General features: G+C 41.1%; 1 protein-coding gene across 2 annotated transcripts in view; it reads left to right on the plus strand.

Annotated features, from left to right (window-relative positions):
• The first annotated feature begins 7535 nt into the window (after positions 1-7535).
• VCAN (versican) overlaps positions 7536-19669 on the plus strand; it is a 112779-nt gene continuing 100645 nt past the window's right edge. Inside the window, exons 1-2 of one of the 2 annotated variants that reach the window (XM_024734333.1) lie at positions 7536-7922; positions 19434-19509. In XM_024734333.1, coding sequence (XP_024590101.1) covers positions 19440-19509 — 70 coding nt within the window. In that variant the 5' untranslated portion in view covers positions 7536-7922; positions 19434-19439. The remainder of the gene's footprint in view (positions 7923-19433; positions 19510-19669) is intronic. The other variant, XM_024734334.1, reaches the window with a different exon arrangement.

Here is a 19669-nt window from a genome sequence, read left to right on the forward strand (position 1 = left end):
AATTTTCCTTTTTTTTTTTTTCCCCCTTTTTTTTTTTTTTTTTTTTTTTTTTTTTTTTTTTGTGCCACATCTTTATCCACTCATCTCTCGATGGACACTTAGATTGCTTCCATTTCCAGGCTATTGTAAATAGAGCTGCAATGAACATTACATGAATCTTCTTGAATTATAGTTTTCTCACGGTATATGCCCAGTAGTCGGATTGCTGGGTCATATGGTAGTTCTATTTTTAATTTTTTAAGGAACCTCCATACTGTTCTCCATAGTGGCTGTATCAATTTACATTTCCACCAACAGTGCAAGAGGGTTGCCTTTTCTTCACACCCTCTCCAGCATTTATTGTTTGTAGATATTTGGATTATGGCCATTCTGACTGGTGTGAGGTGATACCTCATTGTAGTTTTGATTTGCATTTCTCTAATGGTTAGTGATGTTGAGCATCCTTTCATGTATTTGTTGGCAATCTGTATATCTTCTTTGGAGAAATGTCTATTTAGGTCTTCTGCACATTTTTGGATTGGGTTGTTTGGGTTTTTTTTGATATTGAGCTTCATGAGCTGCTTGTATATTTTGGAGATTAATCCTTTGTCAGTTGCTTCATTTACAAGTATTTTCTCCCATTCTGAGGGTTGTCTTTTTGTCTTGTTTATGGTTGCCTTTGCTGTGCAAAAGCTTTTAAGTTTCATTAGGTCCCACTTGTTTATTTTTGTTTTTATTTCCATTTCTCTAGGAGGTGGGTCAAAAAGAATCTTGCTGTGATTTATGTCATAGAGTGTTCTGCCTATGTTTTCCTCTAAGAGTTTGATAGTGTTGGCCTTACATTTAGGTCTTTAATCCATTTTGAGTTTATTTTTCTGTATGGTGTTAGGGAGTGTTCTAATTTCATTCTTTTACATGTAGCTGTCCAGTTTTCCCAGCACCATTTATTGAAGAGGCTGTCTTTTCTCCACTGTATATTCTTGCCTCCTTTATCAAAAATAAGGTGACCACAGGTGTGTGGGTTTATCTCTGGGCTTTGTATCCTGTTCCACTGATCTCTATTTCTGTTTTTGTGCCAGTACCATATTCTCTTGATTACTGTAGCTTTGTAGTATAGTCTGAAGTCCAGGAGCCTGATTCCTCCAGCTCCATTTTTCTTTCTCAAGATTGCTTTGGCTATTCGGTGCCTTTTGTGTTTCCATACAATTTGTGCAATTTTCTGTTCTAGTTCTGTGAAACATGCCATTGGTAGTTTGATAGGGATTGCATTGAATCTGTAGATTGCTTTGGGTAGTATAGTCATTTTCACAATGTTGATTCCTCCAATCCAAGAACATGGTATATCTCTCCATCTGTTTGTATCATCTTTAATTTCTTTCATCAGTGTCTTATAGTTTTCTGCATACAGGTCTTTTGTCTGCTTAGGTAGGTTTATTCCTAGGTACTTTATTCTTTTTGTTGTGGTGGTAAATGGGAGCGTTTTCTTAATTTCTCTTTCAGATTTTTCATCATTCGTGTATAGGAATGCAAGAGATTTCTGTGCACTAATTTTGTATCCTGCTACTTTACCAAATTCATTGATTAGCTCTAGTAGTTTTCTGGTAGAGTCTTTAGGATTCTCTATGTATAGTATAATGTCATCTGCAAAGAGTAACAGCTTTACTTCTTCTTTTCTGATATGGAGTCCTTTTATTTCTTTTTCTCCTCTGATTGCTGTGGCTAAAACTTCCAAAACCGTGTTGAGTAATAGTGGTGAGAGTGGACAATCTTGTCTTGTTCCTGTTCTTAGAGGAAACGGTTTCAGTTCTTCACCATTGAGAACGATGTTAGCTGTGGGTTTGTCATATATGGCCTTTGTTATGTTGAGGTAAGCTCCCTCTATGCCTACTTTCCGGAGGGTTTTTATCATAAATTGGTGTTGAATTTTGTCAATAGCTTTTTCTGCATCTATTGAGATGGTCATATGGTTTTCCTCCTTCAGTTTGTGAATATGGTTTATCACATTGATTGATTTGCGATTATTGAAGAATCCTTGTATTCCTGGGATAAACCCCACTTGATATCCACTTTTTAACTTTGGTTTGATTTGTCAACTCTGGAAGACTTTCAGAAACTTAAAATGAATTCTGAGTACATATCATCTAGCCAACTGTTTTTATTATGGAAAAGTAAGAAACACAGTTTCTTCATCTATAACTAGATTAATGCCCAGGATTCAATGTCAGTAGAATGTGTGTGTGAAGAGATTTTCTAGTAAAGGAAATAGATTTGTTGGGCTACCATTCTTCCCTGATCCATTTGTAGTCAGTGGCGTGTTATTTTTGGTTTTGGTTTTGGTTTTTTTTTTGCGGTACGTGGGCCTCTCACTGTTGTGGCCTCTCCCATTGCGGAGCACAGACTCCGGACGCGCAGGCTCAGTGGCCACGGCTCATGGGCCCAGCCGCTCCGCGGCATGTGGGATCTTCCCGGACCGGGGCCCGAACCCGTGTCCCCTGCATCGGCAGGCGGACTCTCAACCACTGCGCCACCAGCGAAGCCCCCAGTGGCGTATTTTTAAATGACGGCTGAGTGAACCAGCCAAAGGACACACACACACAAATACTTTTTTCCCCCTCTAAGTTCATTTGTCATTATGTAGGTCATAAGCTTGACTACTCTAATAAATTAATTTTTTTCTATAGAAATTATAAACTTCTTTAGGATGGGAAGCAATTCTTACCTTCTGAATTATTCCTGAATACCTAAAGTCTAAAACAGTGCACATAGAAGGTGCTCAGTAAATGTTTGTGGACTTGAGCAAAGAAAATAGAAACGAAATTGAGAGCAGTCTGTTTGTGACAAGTGTTTGCTGAGTCTATAGATGTTCTTCTCTTCTTTTTTTCTTGATGAGTTATAGCAAATACTTAATCTCATTTGTATCACAGGGTTAAAATGTGATCACTCATATTTTGTGACAAGAGCCTAAAGTCCCTGACATTCATCTCGTCCTTCAATTCTTTTTACTGATAGAATAAAAATAATAACTGCTGTTACTTCTACTCCCTGTTCTGATATCTGTACTAGAGTTCTCCAAACATTCTTCTCACTCTGCAGAACGTCCTTTGTTTTCTGTCTTACTTCCACCTTTGCTCACAGGAGACAGTAATGATGCTATGTTGGCTTTTTGCCCCAGCCATGATGCTTTCATTAAGCTTCTTGTCCTCTGGGTCCCATTGTCCTCTAATTAAATACATGGAGCCTGGTACTCACTGAAAATACACAGCAACTGCTAAAGTTTTGCCTCTTAAGAAAACCTCTGTGTTGCTCTCTGCCCTGCCGCATAGATTCTAAGATCTCTACCGCTTCCTTGTGTTCAGAAACAAGATTCTTCGGTTTGCCTTGGTTCAGTCAGACAGATGCTTTATAAAAATAAATTAAAAAAAAAAACACCTTATACTTGTCAGTCTGTGGGGAGGAAAAGAAAAGAGATTGAGAAAGTGACGAAGGAGAGGAGTAAGGTTGTTATCTTTGATTCAATTTAGTTGGACTGCTTTATTTATGCCTTGATCTTTCCCTTTACAAAAACGATGGCATTTTTGATACTCTCCTCCAGGCAGCCTCCCCAGGGCAAGTGCAGATGTGCTGAGCCATTTGGCTGCAGCGTGGACCTACTCAGAGAGCCTCCCTTCTCCCCAATGAAGTCATCTCCTCTCAGCAGCCCAGCCTTTCCCATCACTCCATGTTGGAACTTGGCTTTGGCTTGCATAGTTCTGTCATGATGTAGATGGTCTTCCAGTTAAGTTCTGGAGAAATCTACCCAACCATGAACAGGACATTTACAGCAAAAAAAAAAAAAAAAAAAAGAACTCTTTTATTGAAAGAAACATTTTACTGTAACATTTTGATTTGGAGGTTGGGGAGCAAAGGCTTGGTATCTGATTTCTGGGGGGAAAAATCGCATTCTTCATGGCTTTCTAAGGATATTTGTCTGTATTTAATTTCTCTGAGTAATTTATATACTTCAGGCTAAAGTGTAATGAGCTTGTCACCATCACTTTGCCTTTTGTAGCGTTTCTTTTATTTTTTAAAGAAAGCAACAAAGACCTTATATTATTGAATAGTTCTGCATTTCCTAGAAACCAAAGAAGATTTGAAGTGTTGGGTAAAATGTCTTTCCCTAATCTGTAATTTTTTCTTTTTAAAGCAATCTTAGAGGGTTGACTTCCTTTTTCTAGGGTCTTTGGAATTCATTAAAGGTGCATTTTTAATCTTTCACATTCTTTCACCACCCAGAGAGGATATTTGCTTCATTGTGCCTAGGATCAGCCAGATCAGGGACTTGAAATGTGAACTCTGTTTTCGGAGTGTGGATGGGACTGGAACCTTGTCATTCCTAGTGTAGCAACAGATAATACGATGTCTAAGAACACTTCACCTGATCAATAAAAAAGGAGAAGACTGAAATGTGATCCTAAAGGACCTCAGAAGGAGGTTTAGATAAAGATAATGAAATTCTCTGGAGACCCACCTGACATCTACACCTTTCTTCTCTAAGTCTTTGGCTGGCTGCCCTCTGACCTCAGCCAAGTTCCTAAAGACAAGATCAAGGCAATGAAGCAAGGCACGTAGCTTCTGGCTTCTGGTTTCTTGTAGACACCAGCGCTGGGAATGAAGAGCTTGTTTTATCTACACCTGGGACCATGGAGTTTACATACAGAACATCCCCAGTACAAGGACATGATTTAAAGGGGGATGCACAGAATGATATTTTAATTACTGTTTAATTCAGACAAGTGTATTGGGCAAATATAGTTTTAGTTATAAAAGCTGCAAATATATATTTTCTCATTCAAGAGCTTTTGATGATTTTTCAGACATAGGAGAATAAGAAATAACTTTCTCTCATTCTCTTTTTCTTGATTAAAGAAAGAGAGAAAGGAAGGAAGGAAGGAAAAGGAAAAGAGAGGAAAGGAAAGGAAAGGAAAGAAAGGGAAGGGAAGGAAAGAAAAAACAAAGAAAGAAAGATAAAGATGTCCTCAAGGAGAGTTACAAAAAAATAATACAGCTGTAGACTCTATCCTGGATGTACCAGGTATGCTTTCCTTTTTGTTCTTTCTCTATCATACATAGCTAGAGGGCGAAATCTGCCTTAGAGAAAGAAAGCAGATATTCAGGGGTGTCATTTCATTCTGGTTATTTGACAGCTTGAAGAAGCATTTAATTTTCTAAATAATAATGTTACAAGCCAAGGTAAAGAAAAGGCATGCAGTTTAAAGCTTTTCAACTTTGTCCAAGTTCTGACTAGTTATGTCTGCCTGAGAAAGTGCCTTTGCCCTGTAGAACTACTCAATCAAGAGTTGTAATATCTATGGACACTACAAGGAACCAAAACGTTGGAGGGCTGGAGAAACACATTTGGCAAGATAAAGGAAAATATCTCAGTATGTAAGGAGTAGCTGACCCATAATTTTAATCATGTTCCATTATGTACAGATGGTATTATTTGTAGTGAATGTTAACCATTAACATTTGCTTGAAAATGGATATTAATCTGCTATTAGTTTCTTGTTTCTGCTCTAGGTCTCCTTTGTAGAAAAGTTTTACTTAACTGTATTATGAAGGGAGAACAGAGTAATGGGGAGATAATAAGCTTTTCAGATTGGGAGATCTACCACTTAAAAAGTGGCCGTGGGCAGGACACTTAAATTCTTTGGAACTCAACTAGGTTCACTCAAATTTAAAAATGAGAATAATAATATATATCTTGAAGTGTTTCAGAGAAAGATCTAACCTAATGCCTGGGTATAAACTTCAATAAAGACTCTTACTTCATTTTTCTCCCTTTCTGAGTGAGCTCATCTCGGTCATAAAGATGCTATGAGGAGCACTGAAAAGACCACTGGACCAGGAGTCAAGAGTTGTGTGCTGGTAACAGCTTTGCTATTAATCGTGTAATTTTAGGAAAGTCACTTTCTGGGCCTTAGTTTGCTTATCTGTTAAACGTAAAGGTTGAACTCCAATTCTGTTCTATGACTGTTATTCTAAATATATTTTAATGGACTAGAATCTCAATGTTGGAAATGGTCGTATAATAACTGTACTAAGAATAAATAAATCATTTTGAAAACAAATAAGTTGATTTCCAAATCCTAGAATTAATAGTTACATCGTTCACTGTAGTGAGCTCATAGATAGATAGGTAGATAGATAGATAGATAGATAGATAAATAATGCACATTTTGAGGACTGAAGTTCTCCTAACAAATCTTCTACCTGTTTATTAATTAAAATCTATGATCATGCAGAACACATACAACTTTCAAAAGAAACATTACAACAAGAGTCTAGGCTGCTACAAGTTTTAAAGTATGAGCTTAAGCCAACCTACTCAAAGAAATTCAGAGTGAAAATGGACTTTCTCTTTTAATCATCACTCTGTGAGGTGTTGTGTTTGATATAATTTTATAAGTAGGGACTTCAGAGAGAAGAATTATCTCATTTTCCATATTTGGAATACTTCCATATTTGTGTAGAAAGAAAAGTTTGCTCTCCACTCCAGTATCCCCAGTGTTAAACTGATATGCACCTTGGATTTATTTTGTTTCCATTGTATAAACTCAATACTTGACTTCAAAGAAAAGTAAGATACAAAGTCCCTCTTTTCTAAGGGGCAGAAATCCTTTGTGTCAACTGGTTGACCCTTGCTCTGTCAGGTCCTATTGGAAGTCTTTTGTAACACAATGCAGGGGACTCTTCCATGTGTTGATGCTGTTTACATAGTCGGGTGGACCTGGCTAGATATAAAAATCACATAAACTCATGAAAGATTAGTTTCCTGACCACAAGGATGGTGATTGATATATCCAAGGAACCTCTGTTACTCAGAAAAATTGCTAAATGTTCTACCATGAGAGGCACTTTGAAACACTGAGGGAAAGAAAGAAAGAAGAAAGCTGAATCTAGACTTCTGTAGATTTCTGGCAGGGGAAGAGGATCTGTTTGAATCCGACAAGGGATTTGCTTCGGGGAATTTCCTGTCCGGCCCATTATTACCGGGGTCTTTGTAGATTGCGCAATGACGTTGGGTTCCCCATTGGGCAGCTCCCGGGGAAAGCAATGGGGAATTCTTACGCTTTCCCTCTAGGTCTCAGAAGGATCTCGTTTTCTCAGTGTCTCTTTCAGGTTGGCAGAAGCCAGGAGCCTGACACTTCCCTCAGATGGGACAGGCAGGCTCGGTGGCCGCGTAAACACACTGTAACCAAGTTCTTTGCTGATTTTACAGAGTTTCATTTGCTCCCGAGAAGCACTGACGGTACTCAATTGTCTAGTGCTGGCCTGCCCCACAGGAGCCTGGGGGCTCCTTTCCCCTAACCCAGTCCTAGTTACTTAGTGAGTCGCTGAATGGGGAGCGCTGCTGTCCCCAAGCCGATTGGTACTTCTTGTCAGGAAGAAACGCCGAGAGGTGGGAGTGCCTGGGGAGGGAGGCAGGCGGTCCCTACCGCAAGCGCGGGGAGCTGCCTTTCCGCTCCTTTGCCTGCTTTCCAAGCCTGGGCTTTTAGGAGTGGCTGAAGCTGCGGAGCGCTCGAGGAGCCTGTGAATGAACCCTCCTCCTCTTCCTCCTCCTCCTCCTCGCTGAGTCTCCTCCTCGGTGCTGACGGTACTGTGATATAATGATGATGGGTGTCACAACCCGCATTTGAACTTGCAGGCGAGCTGCCCCGAGCCTTTCTGGGGAGGAACTCCAGGCGGGCGGGCGCAACAGCCGCGAACATTAGGTGCTGTGGACAGGCGCTGGGACCGGGCTCTGCGGTCAGCCCCGCATCCTCCCGCATCCTCCAGCACCATCCCGCACCCTTCCCCAGGCCACCGCGCTTCCTATGTGACCCGCTCCGGCAACGCCGAGCCCATTCGCGCAGCGCTGAGGTGAATTTTTCCCCTCAACTGCAGTAAAGCCGCCTTTCAAGGTAATCACGTTTCTTTTGTTCCCCCTTAAAAAAAAAAAAGAAAAAGAAAAGAAAAAGAAAAACTTATAGGAAAAAAAATCGAGTTTAGAAAAAAAGAAGTACGTTGTAATTGGTAGAAGGCTTTAATTAAAGCTAAGAGAACTAGCTCTGAGAAATTAAGAAAATATGTGCACTGTAAAAAATGCAGGTAACTTTCAGAAGGATGTTTGGAGAGAAGAATACAGGGGGACCTTGGTGCTGAAAAAGATCCAGACAAAAGAAGCCCGGGGTGGGGTGGGAGTAGAAGGACAAATGGAATTGGGGGAAGGGAGGGAAGGGAATGCAGAGAACCCCTAGAAACGTCGTGGGGTCTTGAGCTGGAGAGGAGGGACCCTTGGCACCTTGATCCTTTTTATTTTTTTTTTTTTTTATTTAACCTGCTCGAGGCAAAAGTTTGAATGGGGACCACCGAGACTTGCCCACATACAAGTCCCCGAAGCTGCCTTGGTGCAGGCCACCTGGCTCCCGGCCCCTGATGTGTGGTCCGTGCCCGGCGTTCCTGGAAAGCTGTTCCCAAGCAGCTTCTGACAGGGCGATCCGGGACCTGCGCGGACGTGACCCCCTCAGCCCGCGGGCGGTCTGGGAGGAGGTCCGGTCGGGGAGGTGCAGGGTCCCCGGTCCGCGTCTCTTAGGCGACGCGGGGGCTGTCAAGGCTCTCTCCGGTGCCCCTGGGTTCTTTTGTCCTACGCGCGGTGCGCCGGAGCCGGCCGGGAGGGAGCAGGGGATGGGGGTGGGGTGTTTGGAGCGACGCGGAGGTCTGCGAGGCGCCAGGGCGGGAAAAGCTTGCCCCGAACCAGTAGGGATGTGCAAGAATTTTATCTCACCCTGAGGAGCGAAGTGGAGGCTTTTGCTCTGGTCTCAACGAGCAAACCAGCGCTCAGATCGCTCTTCAGACAAAGGTGGCGCGGGGACCCGAATCTGGGGCCTCTAGGACCAGCCCTCTCGCCCGGACTACTGCAGTCCTCTTTTTCCTTCCATTTCCCCACCCCCTCCCAGCCCGCGGCCCTAGTTGAGCAACTTTACTGGCGGGTCTTGCGGCGGCGGAGAGCGAGTGGCGGCAGCTCCGGGGGACGCCCTCGGCTGGAGCGCCCCACCTCCCTGCGGAGGCGTGGGCGCCGCCGGTCTACATCCCTAGTGCGTGAGGGCTGGGGGGCATCAGGGTTGTCCAGGCTCACTGTCTGTGTCACTGGGCGTGGAGCAGTCAGTGGGTTAGGCAGCGGAGAGCGAGGTAGAAAACTAGTGTCATAGCTTAAACTATTTGCTCTCGGATCCAGCTGCGCCGTAGCAAGTCCTGCAAGTCCCCAGGAGATGCTACGGGAGGGAGGAGAAATCTACGCGGCGCCTGGAGAGCTGTCCCGCGGTGCGCACACCCACAGGCGGAAGGACAGTCTCGCTATCTGTGTCCGTTTCTCATCTTTGTCTCTCCCTCTCTGTCTCCATCTTCTCTGCCTCTCTTCCCCTCTTCCAGCCTCTGCTTGGTCTCTTTCGCTCCTGCGTCCCCTCCCCCCACGGCTGACAAATGAATGGCTAGTGTGAAATCCCTGCCTCCTCTGTCCGCGGAGGCTGGCAAGGAGGGAGGAGCGAGGGAGGCGGTGCGCTCCTTCGGATCTACCCCCACTTACTGTGCTTCGAGCTTGCAGAACCCAGATGTCTAGGAATAGGGAGTTTCTTGGTGGGTGTGGGCGCCCCCTGATGGAGAAATGCAGCACATGTGGAGGACAACGAGCCCCCCGCCACCCCAAACCAAATGAGCCGCTTTCACAGCCATGTATTCAAGGATGGAGCACCCTAGCTTCCCCTTTAGTTGTTAGTGTTCTACTTCGGAATCTGCGACGTAAATCTAGGGGTTTGGAGGGCCCAGGAAGGAGACTTGTCTTTAAGGGCCGAAGCGCCTTCTCCAGAGTCAGCTGGGACATGCGCGGCACTCTGGGCCAAGCCTGCAGTTTGGTGGACTAACGCACGTGGCCAAGGGAGGATCCAGGTTTCGGGGGGCTTGGCGCTCAATCTTGGACGTCACTTTAAGAAAGATCATACAGAATGCCTTACTTTTGGAAATTTTATTAAGGCCCACGACCACTCGAACCCAAAGCTAGGGGCCCGCCCCAGACCATTGCCTAAGAAGGGACCCTAATCCAACATTTAAATTTCCTCAATTTCACAACACTCGCCGAACGTGGAAATTTGGGAGGAGGGCGCCGCGAGGAAAAAGGAGAAAAGCGAAGGAAAGGGACGGTGGAGAGAAAGGGAAGAAGAAAGGAACAGAGACGGGGCACATGCACGCAAACAGCCGGGAGCGGACCGGCTGGGTTCCTTTCAAGGTTTTGGACTAAATTTCGCGTCTCCTTTTAAGCCATTGTTTAAATCCCCAAAGCGATAACAAACCCTACTGAAGCGGCGTGCTGGGAGGGAAGGCGGAGGAACTAGCCCCTTAGAGAGGCTGGGGCGGGGGGCATCTCTCCACTCCTCAGCCCGCGCGAAGAGAAGAACCGCACCGGGCGCTTCCCGCAGCGCCGGGGCTCATCAGCCGCCGCCACGTGGGCTGGGGCTTCAGCTCCCGGCCCGAGACGGGTGTGACTTCTTGGGCTCGGAGACAGCTGCACTACGGGACCGGCAGTCGCTCAGCGCAGAGGCTGGCGGGGCGCCGCCTGGGTCCCCGCCCAGAGGCCAGTGGGGGCGTGGCTTTAGTCCTTCCGCGGGAAAGGGGCGGGGCGGGGAGAGCGGAGCGGCGGCGCACCCAGCGCTTAGGCTCCGGGAGGCTGCTGGAGCCGACCAGACTTCTATCCTGACGGCGCTGAACACTCTTATTAAATAAAAAACCATTTGAATGTTTTTTTGCCTTGCTTCTTGGGAGTGGTAGGAGGAATTTTCCCCTTGCGACAGAAAAGAAGTAAAGATTTACTCCAAGCAAACATTTTTGGCAGAAATATGAGACGAGTTTATCCTGTGATCCATATATTGACTTTAAAGATCACTTTTGGTCAATTACAGGATAATCACCTTCCATACGTCCTAAAGAGTTCGTCTAGCATGGCAAACAATTGCCATTGAAAGGACTGATAGATTCCATGAGCGCAAACCTTAGGGGCTGTGAGTGTAACTCTGGTCCCTTTGCATGAGGAGCTTTAAGCTCGGGCCCGGCCCATAGTGGGAGCTCAGCTCATATTTATGAAATGACTGAGCTAGTGACTTGGGGGAATGCGGCCCAGAGTTGATGCCGCCACTTAGTGCTACATTTTAGACTCTCCTACTTCTTCGCTTTATCTTGGAAGAACAGAGTTTTAATGATCTATTCCATCTCCAATTCTGACATCTAATTGATCCCCCTTCCCTTCCTTTTTGACTCCTAAAAGCTGTGACCTAAATTCTTTTAAACACTGCTTGGCAATTGTGCCAACCCTACAGTGAAAATATTCCTCTAAAGACCTAAAATGGGATGTTTTGAGTCTAATATAAAAATAGGAAGGCGTCAATGGAAGCAACAACTAGTTTTCTGAGATAAAATCTGTGCCAGTTTGGGGAGTATGTAACCTGGGATGTGAGGGCATATCAAGCAGAAGGTTTCGGAGGCTGACTTCAGGTTCTGAGTTCTATGTGAAAAAAGGAAGATTTTACAATTGTATGTGCCTGTCCCAACTAAACTGCAAAGGGTTCCACGGATTCCAAAGTGGCTGAGCAATTAGTTGCTCCAGCAGGAAGTCCACGGTCCTTCATCTTGTGGGTGGTGGGAAGAGGGAGGAGATTCAAGACATTTGCTAAAGATTTGTGTAAGAATTCAAAGTTTCGCTTTGTTTTCCTTAGTAGATAAAAAATATATATATATATAAAGTTAGCCCTAAATTGTATTTCCTGCTTTTAATTTCAAGTTTAAAAAGAATTTAATTTTAACTTTAATTCAAATTTAAAGTTTGAAAAGAATCCCCCTAGATTTATATATGTTTACAAACACAGGTTTCTTCTTTTTCCCTGTGCCTACAAACTGGAAGGAAATACCTGTGCTATCCTAAGATACCTATATCTGCACCCTTGTAAATTGTTTGGAAAGGACCTAAAAAGTTAACTTAAGGCTGAATATGATTAATGTTAAAGATATAGTCATTGTTCTTTCTTTCCTCACATTATTACTCTTAAATACTTTGTGGTTAATGATTGGTCAGTAATTGAACATCAGACCCTTTGAGAGCACAAAGATCAACCAACACTGTCACCCAACAGCCATATAACTAAGCTCTTTTTGCCTAGTGGGATTCAAACATTTTTATTGACTTTATTCATGGACAAACATCACTAGATACTGTATTTAAATGGGATATTGCCCTGTGACTGAACAGAACTTCTCCAGACCCATGGTTCTTTTGAGGAAGAGAATGAATGACTGCAGTAGGCTATTATTCCACCACCCACCTAGAGAAACCAGTTAGGACTCACAAATACTCATTGTTGGGGGTTACTGGCTCTGGTACGAGAAAACATGCTGATTGTTGCACAGGTCTGTACTTTACCAGAAAACACAAGGCCCGTACTCTCTCTGATTTGGAATCAGAACAAGGAGAAGTAGAGATAAATGTCTTGGCCAAGCTCCACTTCAGTTAGTGAACATTTGCCAGTTTCCTCTGGTAGCCTAAATGTGGTTAATTACTTATATATACATTTATACATTTATATTATGTATATGTTCTCCAGGGTATTTGACTGCCGTGTTCTTATCACTGAATGTGCCAGGGGTGGTTCTATTTCAGTGGTCAGTGCAAAGCATCTTTATCTAATGTTGTTTGTTTGTTGTGTTTCCCTGAAATGCCTCTGGATAGATCTATCATCTTTAAAAGTGTGTAAATGCAGATCTACATTTAAGTTTACCTTTTTCTCTGTATACATCCTTCCTTTTTCTGTGCACATCCTACCTCATTCTTCTTAAGAATTTTAAGAGGTGTTTATGTCTATAAACATGAGATTACATAGTTTATGATAAACACATATATAATATGTGTTATAATGTTTTTATTATTAAATTACTGAGCTGGTATTACCTGTGGTGTAGTGGAAGGAGTACTAGAATCAGAAAGGGCTTAGAATCAGAAAGCTTGAGTTGCATTTCCTAGTTGAGAAAACCAGGTTAGACACAACTTTTAGACATTTGGTGTCAAAAATCTATTAAATGGATATGCAGTTATAAACATCAAAAGGGTGAATACCTGTGAAAGGGCTTTGATAAATGAGAACTCCACAAATAAATGGTGTTAAGATATATTCCTGGGGCTCATATTGATCTAATTCTATGATCTTAATAATAACAGCATTACCCAAATCATGTATTTCCTACTAAACCTACAAAATGTGTTAGAGAGGGACATACTGTTTTAAGAATTGTCTAATTTCACACTTGTATGTGGAATCTAAAAAAAACAATACAAATGAACTTATTTACAAAACAGAAGTAGACTCACAGACATAGAAAACAAATTTAGAGTCACCAAAGGGGAAAAGGGGAAAGGGATAAATTAGGAATTTGAGATTAACAGATACACACAACAATATATAAAATAGATGAACAACAAGGACCTACTGTATAGCACAAGGAACTATATTCAATATCTTGTAATAACCTGTAATGGAAAAGAATCTGAAAGAAATATATATATGTGTGTGTATATCTATTTCTATATATCTGAATCACTGCTGTGCACCTGAAACTGACACAACATTTTAAATCCACTATACTTCAATTTAAATAGAAAAAGAATTGTCTAGTTTAATTGAACAGAAGACAGAGTCCAGAAACAGGCTCAAACGAACATGGATATTCAGTGTAAATGAAGAATTATTCAATAAATGGATTGGGCACAATGGATTGGTTCACTCAAAATACAAGTCAATCGTTACCTCACCTCTTATCCCAAAATAAAGTTAAGATGGATCTAATATGAAATGTAGGGAATGACATTTAAAAAAATAACTAGAGGAAATTATAAGATTTTTAAAATAATAAGCTAAGAGTAAGGAAACCCGTGCTAAGGAAAAGGTGAAACCCATGCTAAGGAAAATGTAAAACCCAGAAGCCATACTAGAAAAGATTAATAAATCTGACCAATAACAATTAAATTATTTACATGAAAACGAATAACACATCTGGAAAATATTAGCAACATATGAGAGACAAAAAACTAACAACTATTTTGATATGCCAGGACCTTTTACAAAAACTAAACCACAATCTATCAAAAAGAAAAAGTGGCAAATGTTGTATGCAGGCTGCTGGCAGAAAGAGAAAAATAAATATTTTAACATCATCTTAAAAATTGCTCCGTTTCATTCATAGTTAAAGAAATAGTAATTAAAACAACAATGATATTCTGCACCATTTTTTCATCAATCAGAGCCATAAAGATAAAAATAGTTTAATGAAAGTTTGTGTTGGGTCAAGTTGTGGGGAAACTGGGTCTCTCATATATGTAAATAGGTTCATCTTTTTTAGAAAGTGATTTGGTAATAGCTATCAAAAACTTTTTTAACTGTATATACCTTTTGACCCAGCAATTCCTCTTCTAGATATTGTCATATAGACATTGGTATGAATGCCACCCAAAACAAATGGCCAAGGATGCCCTTTGCAGCATTATTTCATAGCAAAAATTTGGAAACACCTTAAAGGCTCATCACAGGAACTGGTAAAGTAAAAGATGCTACATTTATCTAGGGGAAAACTATACAGCTGTTAAAAATGACACAGACACACTGTATTAGCTGATTCAGAATATTCTCTGAGATAAACTGTGTTTTAAGTGAAGAGTAAGGTACCAAATAGTGTAAAATATGCACCCAATTATGTACAAAATGGGCATATTCATTCATTCAACAAATATTTACTGGGTGTCCTGGGCATTGTGGATATAGCAGTGAACAAAACATCAAAGGCTACATTCCTGGAGTTTATATTATGGAGGGCAGAGAAAGGCAATTCCCAAATATACATATACAATGGGGAGACGTGCTATGATGTAAATAGAGCATGAGAATGGGAGTGGAGAGTGCAGTGTGTTGTAGATTAAGGGGGAACAGGTTCACCAGGCAGAGAACAGGGCAGTGCTAAGGAGCAATGACATGAAAAAGCTTAGCCAAGTCCAGGTGCAGGAATCCAGTCACATGTTAGTGGTATATCCACATGGTGCCATTATTCCTGTGAAGCAAATTCACGACACTTCATGTTTAAACCATGATATCTCTTTCTGCATTACAGCGTTCCCTCCTTTGAGAAAGCACTCCGTAGCAACATGATAGACAATGCTCTTTACATCTACTTTGTGGCTGAGGTATCCTGGACAATTGGTTGTCTAGGGTAACTAATTCAAAAACTAGAAGACAAACCACTGTGTCTGCATCCTTAAGTCACCCTTTGCTCAGTGGAGCTTCCCCAAGATCAAGGGAGAATGCTAAATATCTGTTTACTAGAACCTTGGCTCTCTCTTTCTCTGAGGCAGCCCATCACTGGCCTGACCGTTATCCCCTCTGCAGACATCTCTTATAGATAGGAATCCTGTTGACCTTGTCTCTTGTGTCTCCCAGGCAATTAAACAGCTTCAGTCAGCTGTGACTTGATCGTTCAATGACTTTTTCCTCTTCTCATTGACTTCACTGGAATAGAAGACTAAATATAGGCACTGGCTGTCATATCTCCCAGGTCTTTCTGTGCAGACAGACTCGTTATCACTAACAAACAATGCTTACAAGACCCACACACAGAAGAGCAGAAGAATAGAGATGGGGGTCGGAGTGGTGCTCAAAACAAAGAAGCTCCAGAAAGTTTCTCATTTAGTAAAATCAAAGAAGGCAAATGGTGTGCTTTAACAACCATGACCATGAACACAGTCTTATAAAAATTAGAGAAACGGAATGACATCCCTGGACTCTAAGGAAAAGGCAATGGAAATATAGTTCTGAGGTCAGAACTTTGGGCATTTGAGTTATATGGAGTGGAAATGGATGAGAGGCCAAGCAGGGCCAGTGCTAAGCTTGAGTGCACGGAGCCAAGGCCAGAGGCTGCTGCCTGCTTAGTGCTAATGACTGGCCAGCTAGAATATGGACCTTGAGCTGCCAGGTCTGATTTTCCAAAAGAAGTCATAGATCTGGGACTTAGTGTGAACTCTCCAATTTTTAAATGTTGGCAACTTATTTAAACATATTTTTGCAAATATGTTTAAAACATGACTGATCTCTCCCTTGCAATTTTAATGCACTGGCTCCTTCCCTAGCCTTGTCTTAGGGACAGTCTTACTTGAGCAAGTGATGAGTATACTTGTTATATAGATGAAGAACTGTTTCCTCCCCTCCCTCAAAAAAAAGCCACTTTTATGAGGATGAAGTATGGCACAAAGAGTTAGACTTTTGAGTATCTGCCTTGGACAGGAGATCAGGATGCAGAAGACCCACTCCTGGTCAGGATTACATCTTCCCCTCTGGTTTTGTTATAAGATCCAACACTCTAGATATCGATAAACATCAGATATTACTGAGTCACAGTAAATATTAAATGTATTTCAGGTGTTAATTGGCCCACTCATCCATGTTTAAAGAGATTGTTGACACTTCTCTTCAAAATGTATTTCTGAATAGGAAATAGGGGCGTTGGTCACACATTTGGTCAACAAACTTACCTCAAGGGTCTACTCTGAAGCTGGCACTGTGGGTGAAATATTGTGGGAATTAGTAAGCTGAATGTGATACCGGCTCTGCCTTCCGGAAACCTACTGTTCTACACAGGAGATAAAACATGTTTCTAAATAATGATTCAGAGCACATAGAAATAAGTTATAGGACAATTTATTGTGAGCATGAAGTTGTACACAGCTGTAGTAGTAACCCAGGTTATAATTTTCAAATCTAAGAGCTTTAAACACTTTTCTTTTCTACTAGTGATATGAAACCAGGAAGAGAACACTGGTAGAAAGCTTGAATTAGAAATTTTAATAATAAATATTGAGTACTGAATATGCTGTGTATCACTGAGCTATATTTTATATACATTCTTTTATCAATTTTCATTGTACTGCTTTTCACTATTAAATAGCTACTGGAAATGAGAGAGTTAGTAACTTACCCAAAAATCACAGAGTATAAGCAGAAGATTTGGAACTTGAATTCACGGCTATTTGACAATGGAAATAGACTTTTTATTATTATTTTTTTTTTAAATTTTATTTTGGAAATAGACTTTTAACATTAAGCTTATAAAAGTTTCCTAAAAAAAGAAAAAAAATTAAGAAAAATTTTTCTTGAAGGACAATAGGAAATTATTGTTTGTAAGCACAATTACAGAAAAGTTTCTTATTTGAATTCAGTTAGTACTCATGGAATACACTGTCTTTAATAGCATTGTATGATACAATCTTAAATTTCATTTTGTTGAAAACTGTAGGGTATGTGAAATTGATATCTTAATTTTTCCCTGAAATATTGTTATAGTATTGAGATATGGGTATATACTTCCTGCTTGCTGTGGTATCTTATTAATAAAAAAGAAATGTAGAAACATAATTTCCCAGTTAGTGTGTAACAACATTTATTAGCATATCTCAGTAATTATATGATAAATAAACTTAATTATCAAGGTTACTTTAGGATTATCAACTGTATACTTTTCATTGTGAGTTGTCAAATGGCCTATTGATGGAAAATATAAGACATATAATGTATTAGGTAAAAAAAAATGGTCTTCAGGACATATCTAGAATTTTATAATTTTTTTAAGAAAGGTTCTAACACTTATTTCAATATATATAAAATAAAGCAATCAGGTAGGGAAGAATATCAAGAGTAAAGGTATAGCTGTCATAAATTATGAAATTGAATTTGAGCCCAAATTGGACTTGGATTCATTCTTACAGCATTTACTTCTTTTTAATCTAGGTTTTCTAAATCATACACAATTTAGATATTTTCTAAGGCAGTTATGCAGGGCACCAACTCAAATATGTGTCAGTTAGGATGCCTTCAGCGACAAGCAACAAAAATCCTTGATTTTATTGGTTTAAATAATAAAGGAATTTATTATCTACTATAAAGAAAGTTCAAGGTTATGGTTGGCTGTAGGTCTAATGCCTGAGCACTTCAGCCCTGCCTCTCCCGATTCTTTCTCAGCTTCATCCCAGAGGGTATGTTATATACTCATGGGTGCGAGATAGATACAACAGTTTCACGAGGTATATCCTGTCTTGATAATGTCCAGTGAAGAAAAGCAACCATCACTTCCTTTTTTCTCTTCTTAAAATGAATATACCTTTCCCAGGAGCAACCCCTTCACGCAAGATCCTCTCACATCTCATTGGCCAAAATTGCATCATATACCCATTCCAAAACCAGTCATTGGCAAAAGAAATGGGAACAATGTAATTGACATAGAATAATCAGGATCATCCCCCTGGGCTGGGGTTTGACCCAGGTTCCACTAAGGTATATGGCTGTGTGAAGGAGGGTAGATACTAGAATGGAATTAGAGTTTTGTTAGAAAAGAGAAAGAGGAGCGGCTACAGGATAGCCAATCAACAATGGCCGTTATAGAACAGTCCTAAAGGTAACTGAGAAGGGAATAACTGGAGATCAAATAGCCTTCTGCAGTTCTTCTGAGCTTAGCTCTTTGATTTCTAGATGGTCCCCAACAATGGCAGTTATCCTCCTCATAATGATAGCTTCATAGATATTTGAGCTGGAAGGGACCATGCTGAGACCCAGATTTGTTAAATGTCTTCACACAATAAATTAATGGCAAAGCCAGGGCAGGGTTTCTTGGCTCTCAGTACAGGGTGTTTTCTTTCATTCTTTACCCTTCAGACAGTTGGAACTGCTTTAAAACTCATGGCAAGCACTGGCCTTTTCTCTAATTAACAGCTTCTTATAATATATGTATTTTGTTTGTTCAGCCTCCTAGAAAATAAATTGAGTTTGTGCTTTAAAAAGCCTGCTGAGATCCTTGTTCTCTGTTCTGATACCATGTGCATGAACCACCAACAGGTTTCCTCCTACCTCACATTTGATGTGAGTCCCTTTCTTGCAACATCTCTCTCAATAGCTTCCCCATCTTCTCTTGCTCCATCTATGACCAACTTCCTGTTTCTAAATAGACTTTGTGGTCGCCCCTCCCTCCTTGTGCCAGCTCCTAGCCACTAGTTACTTAGGCTGTGGTCTATATTGTTCTTCCAACAGCCTACCCTGTTGTGGTTGCCCCACACATCCACATTGTTATATGTCCCCAGTTTGGGTTCTGGGATTATTTTGGTAACTACCACATTGGGTGAGAGTCAAACTAATAATTTAAAGTGTTGGGACAACTTCTCCTATTGCAAGTCTCCTCCTGTTTTTACAATCCAAGAGGAGCTGCTTCTTGTACTCTTATTACCTATAATGCACAAATAGAATGTGATGTATGGCCTCCCACAAACCTGAATGCTTATGATTTACTTTGTGTTTTTCTTCTTTTCTTTCTAGGACAAGATGTTGATAAATATAAAGAGCATCTTATGGATGTGCTCTACCTTAATAGCAACCCATGCACTACAGAAAGGTGAGTGTGGTAACAATATTTTAGGACTAATTGAAATAAAAATTGAAGTACTGGGGCATGGAATGGGATTATGGAATCATTAAAATAAAGGATGGGGCTTCTCTGGTGGCGCAGTGGTTGAGAGTCCGCCTGCCGATGCAGGGGACACGGGTTCGTGCCC

This window comes from Neophocaena asiaeorientalis, unplaced genomic scaffold (genome assembly GCF_003031525.2).
Source record: "Neophocaena asiaeorientalis asiaeorientalis breed wild unplaced genomic scaffold, Neophocaena_asiaeorientalis_V1.1 scaffold184, whole genome shotgun sequence".
Taxonomy (NCBI): domain Eukaryota; kingdom Metazoa; phylum Chordata; class Mammalia; order Artiodactyla; family Phocoenidae; genus Neophocaena; species Neophocaena asiaeorientalis.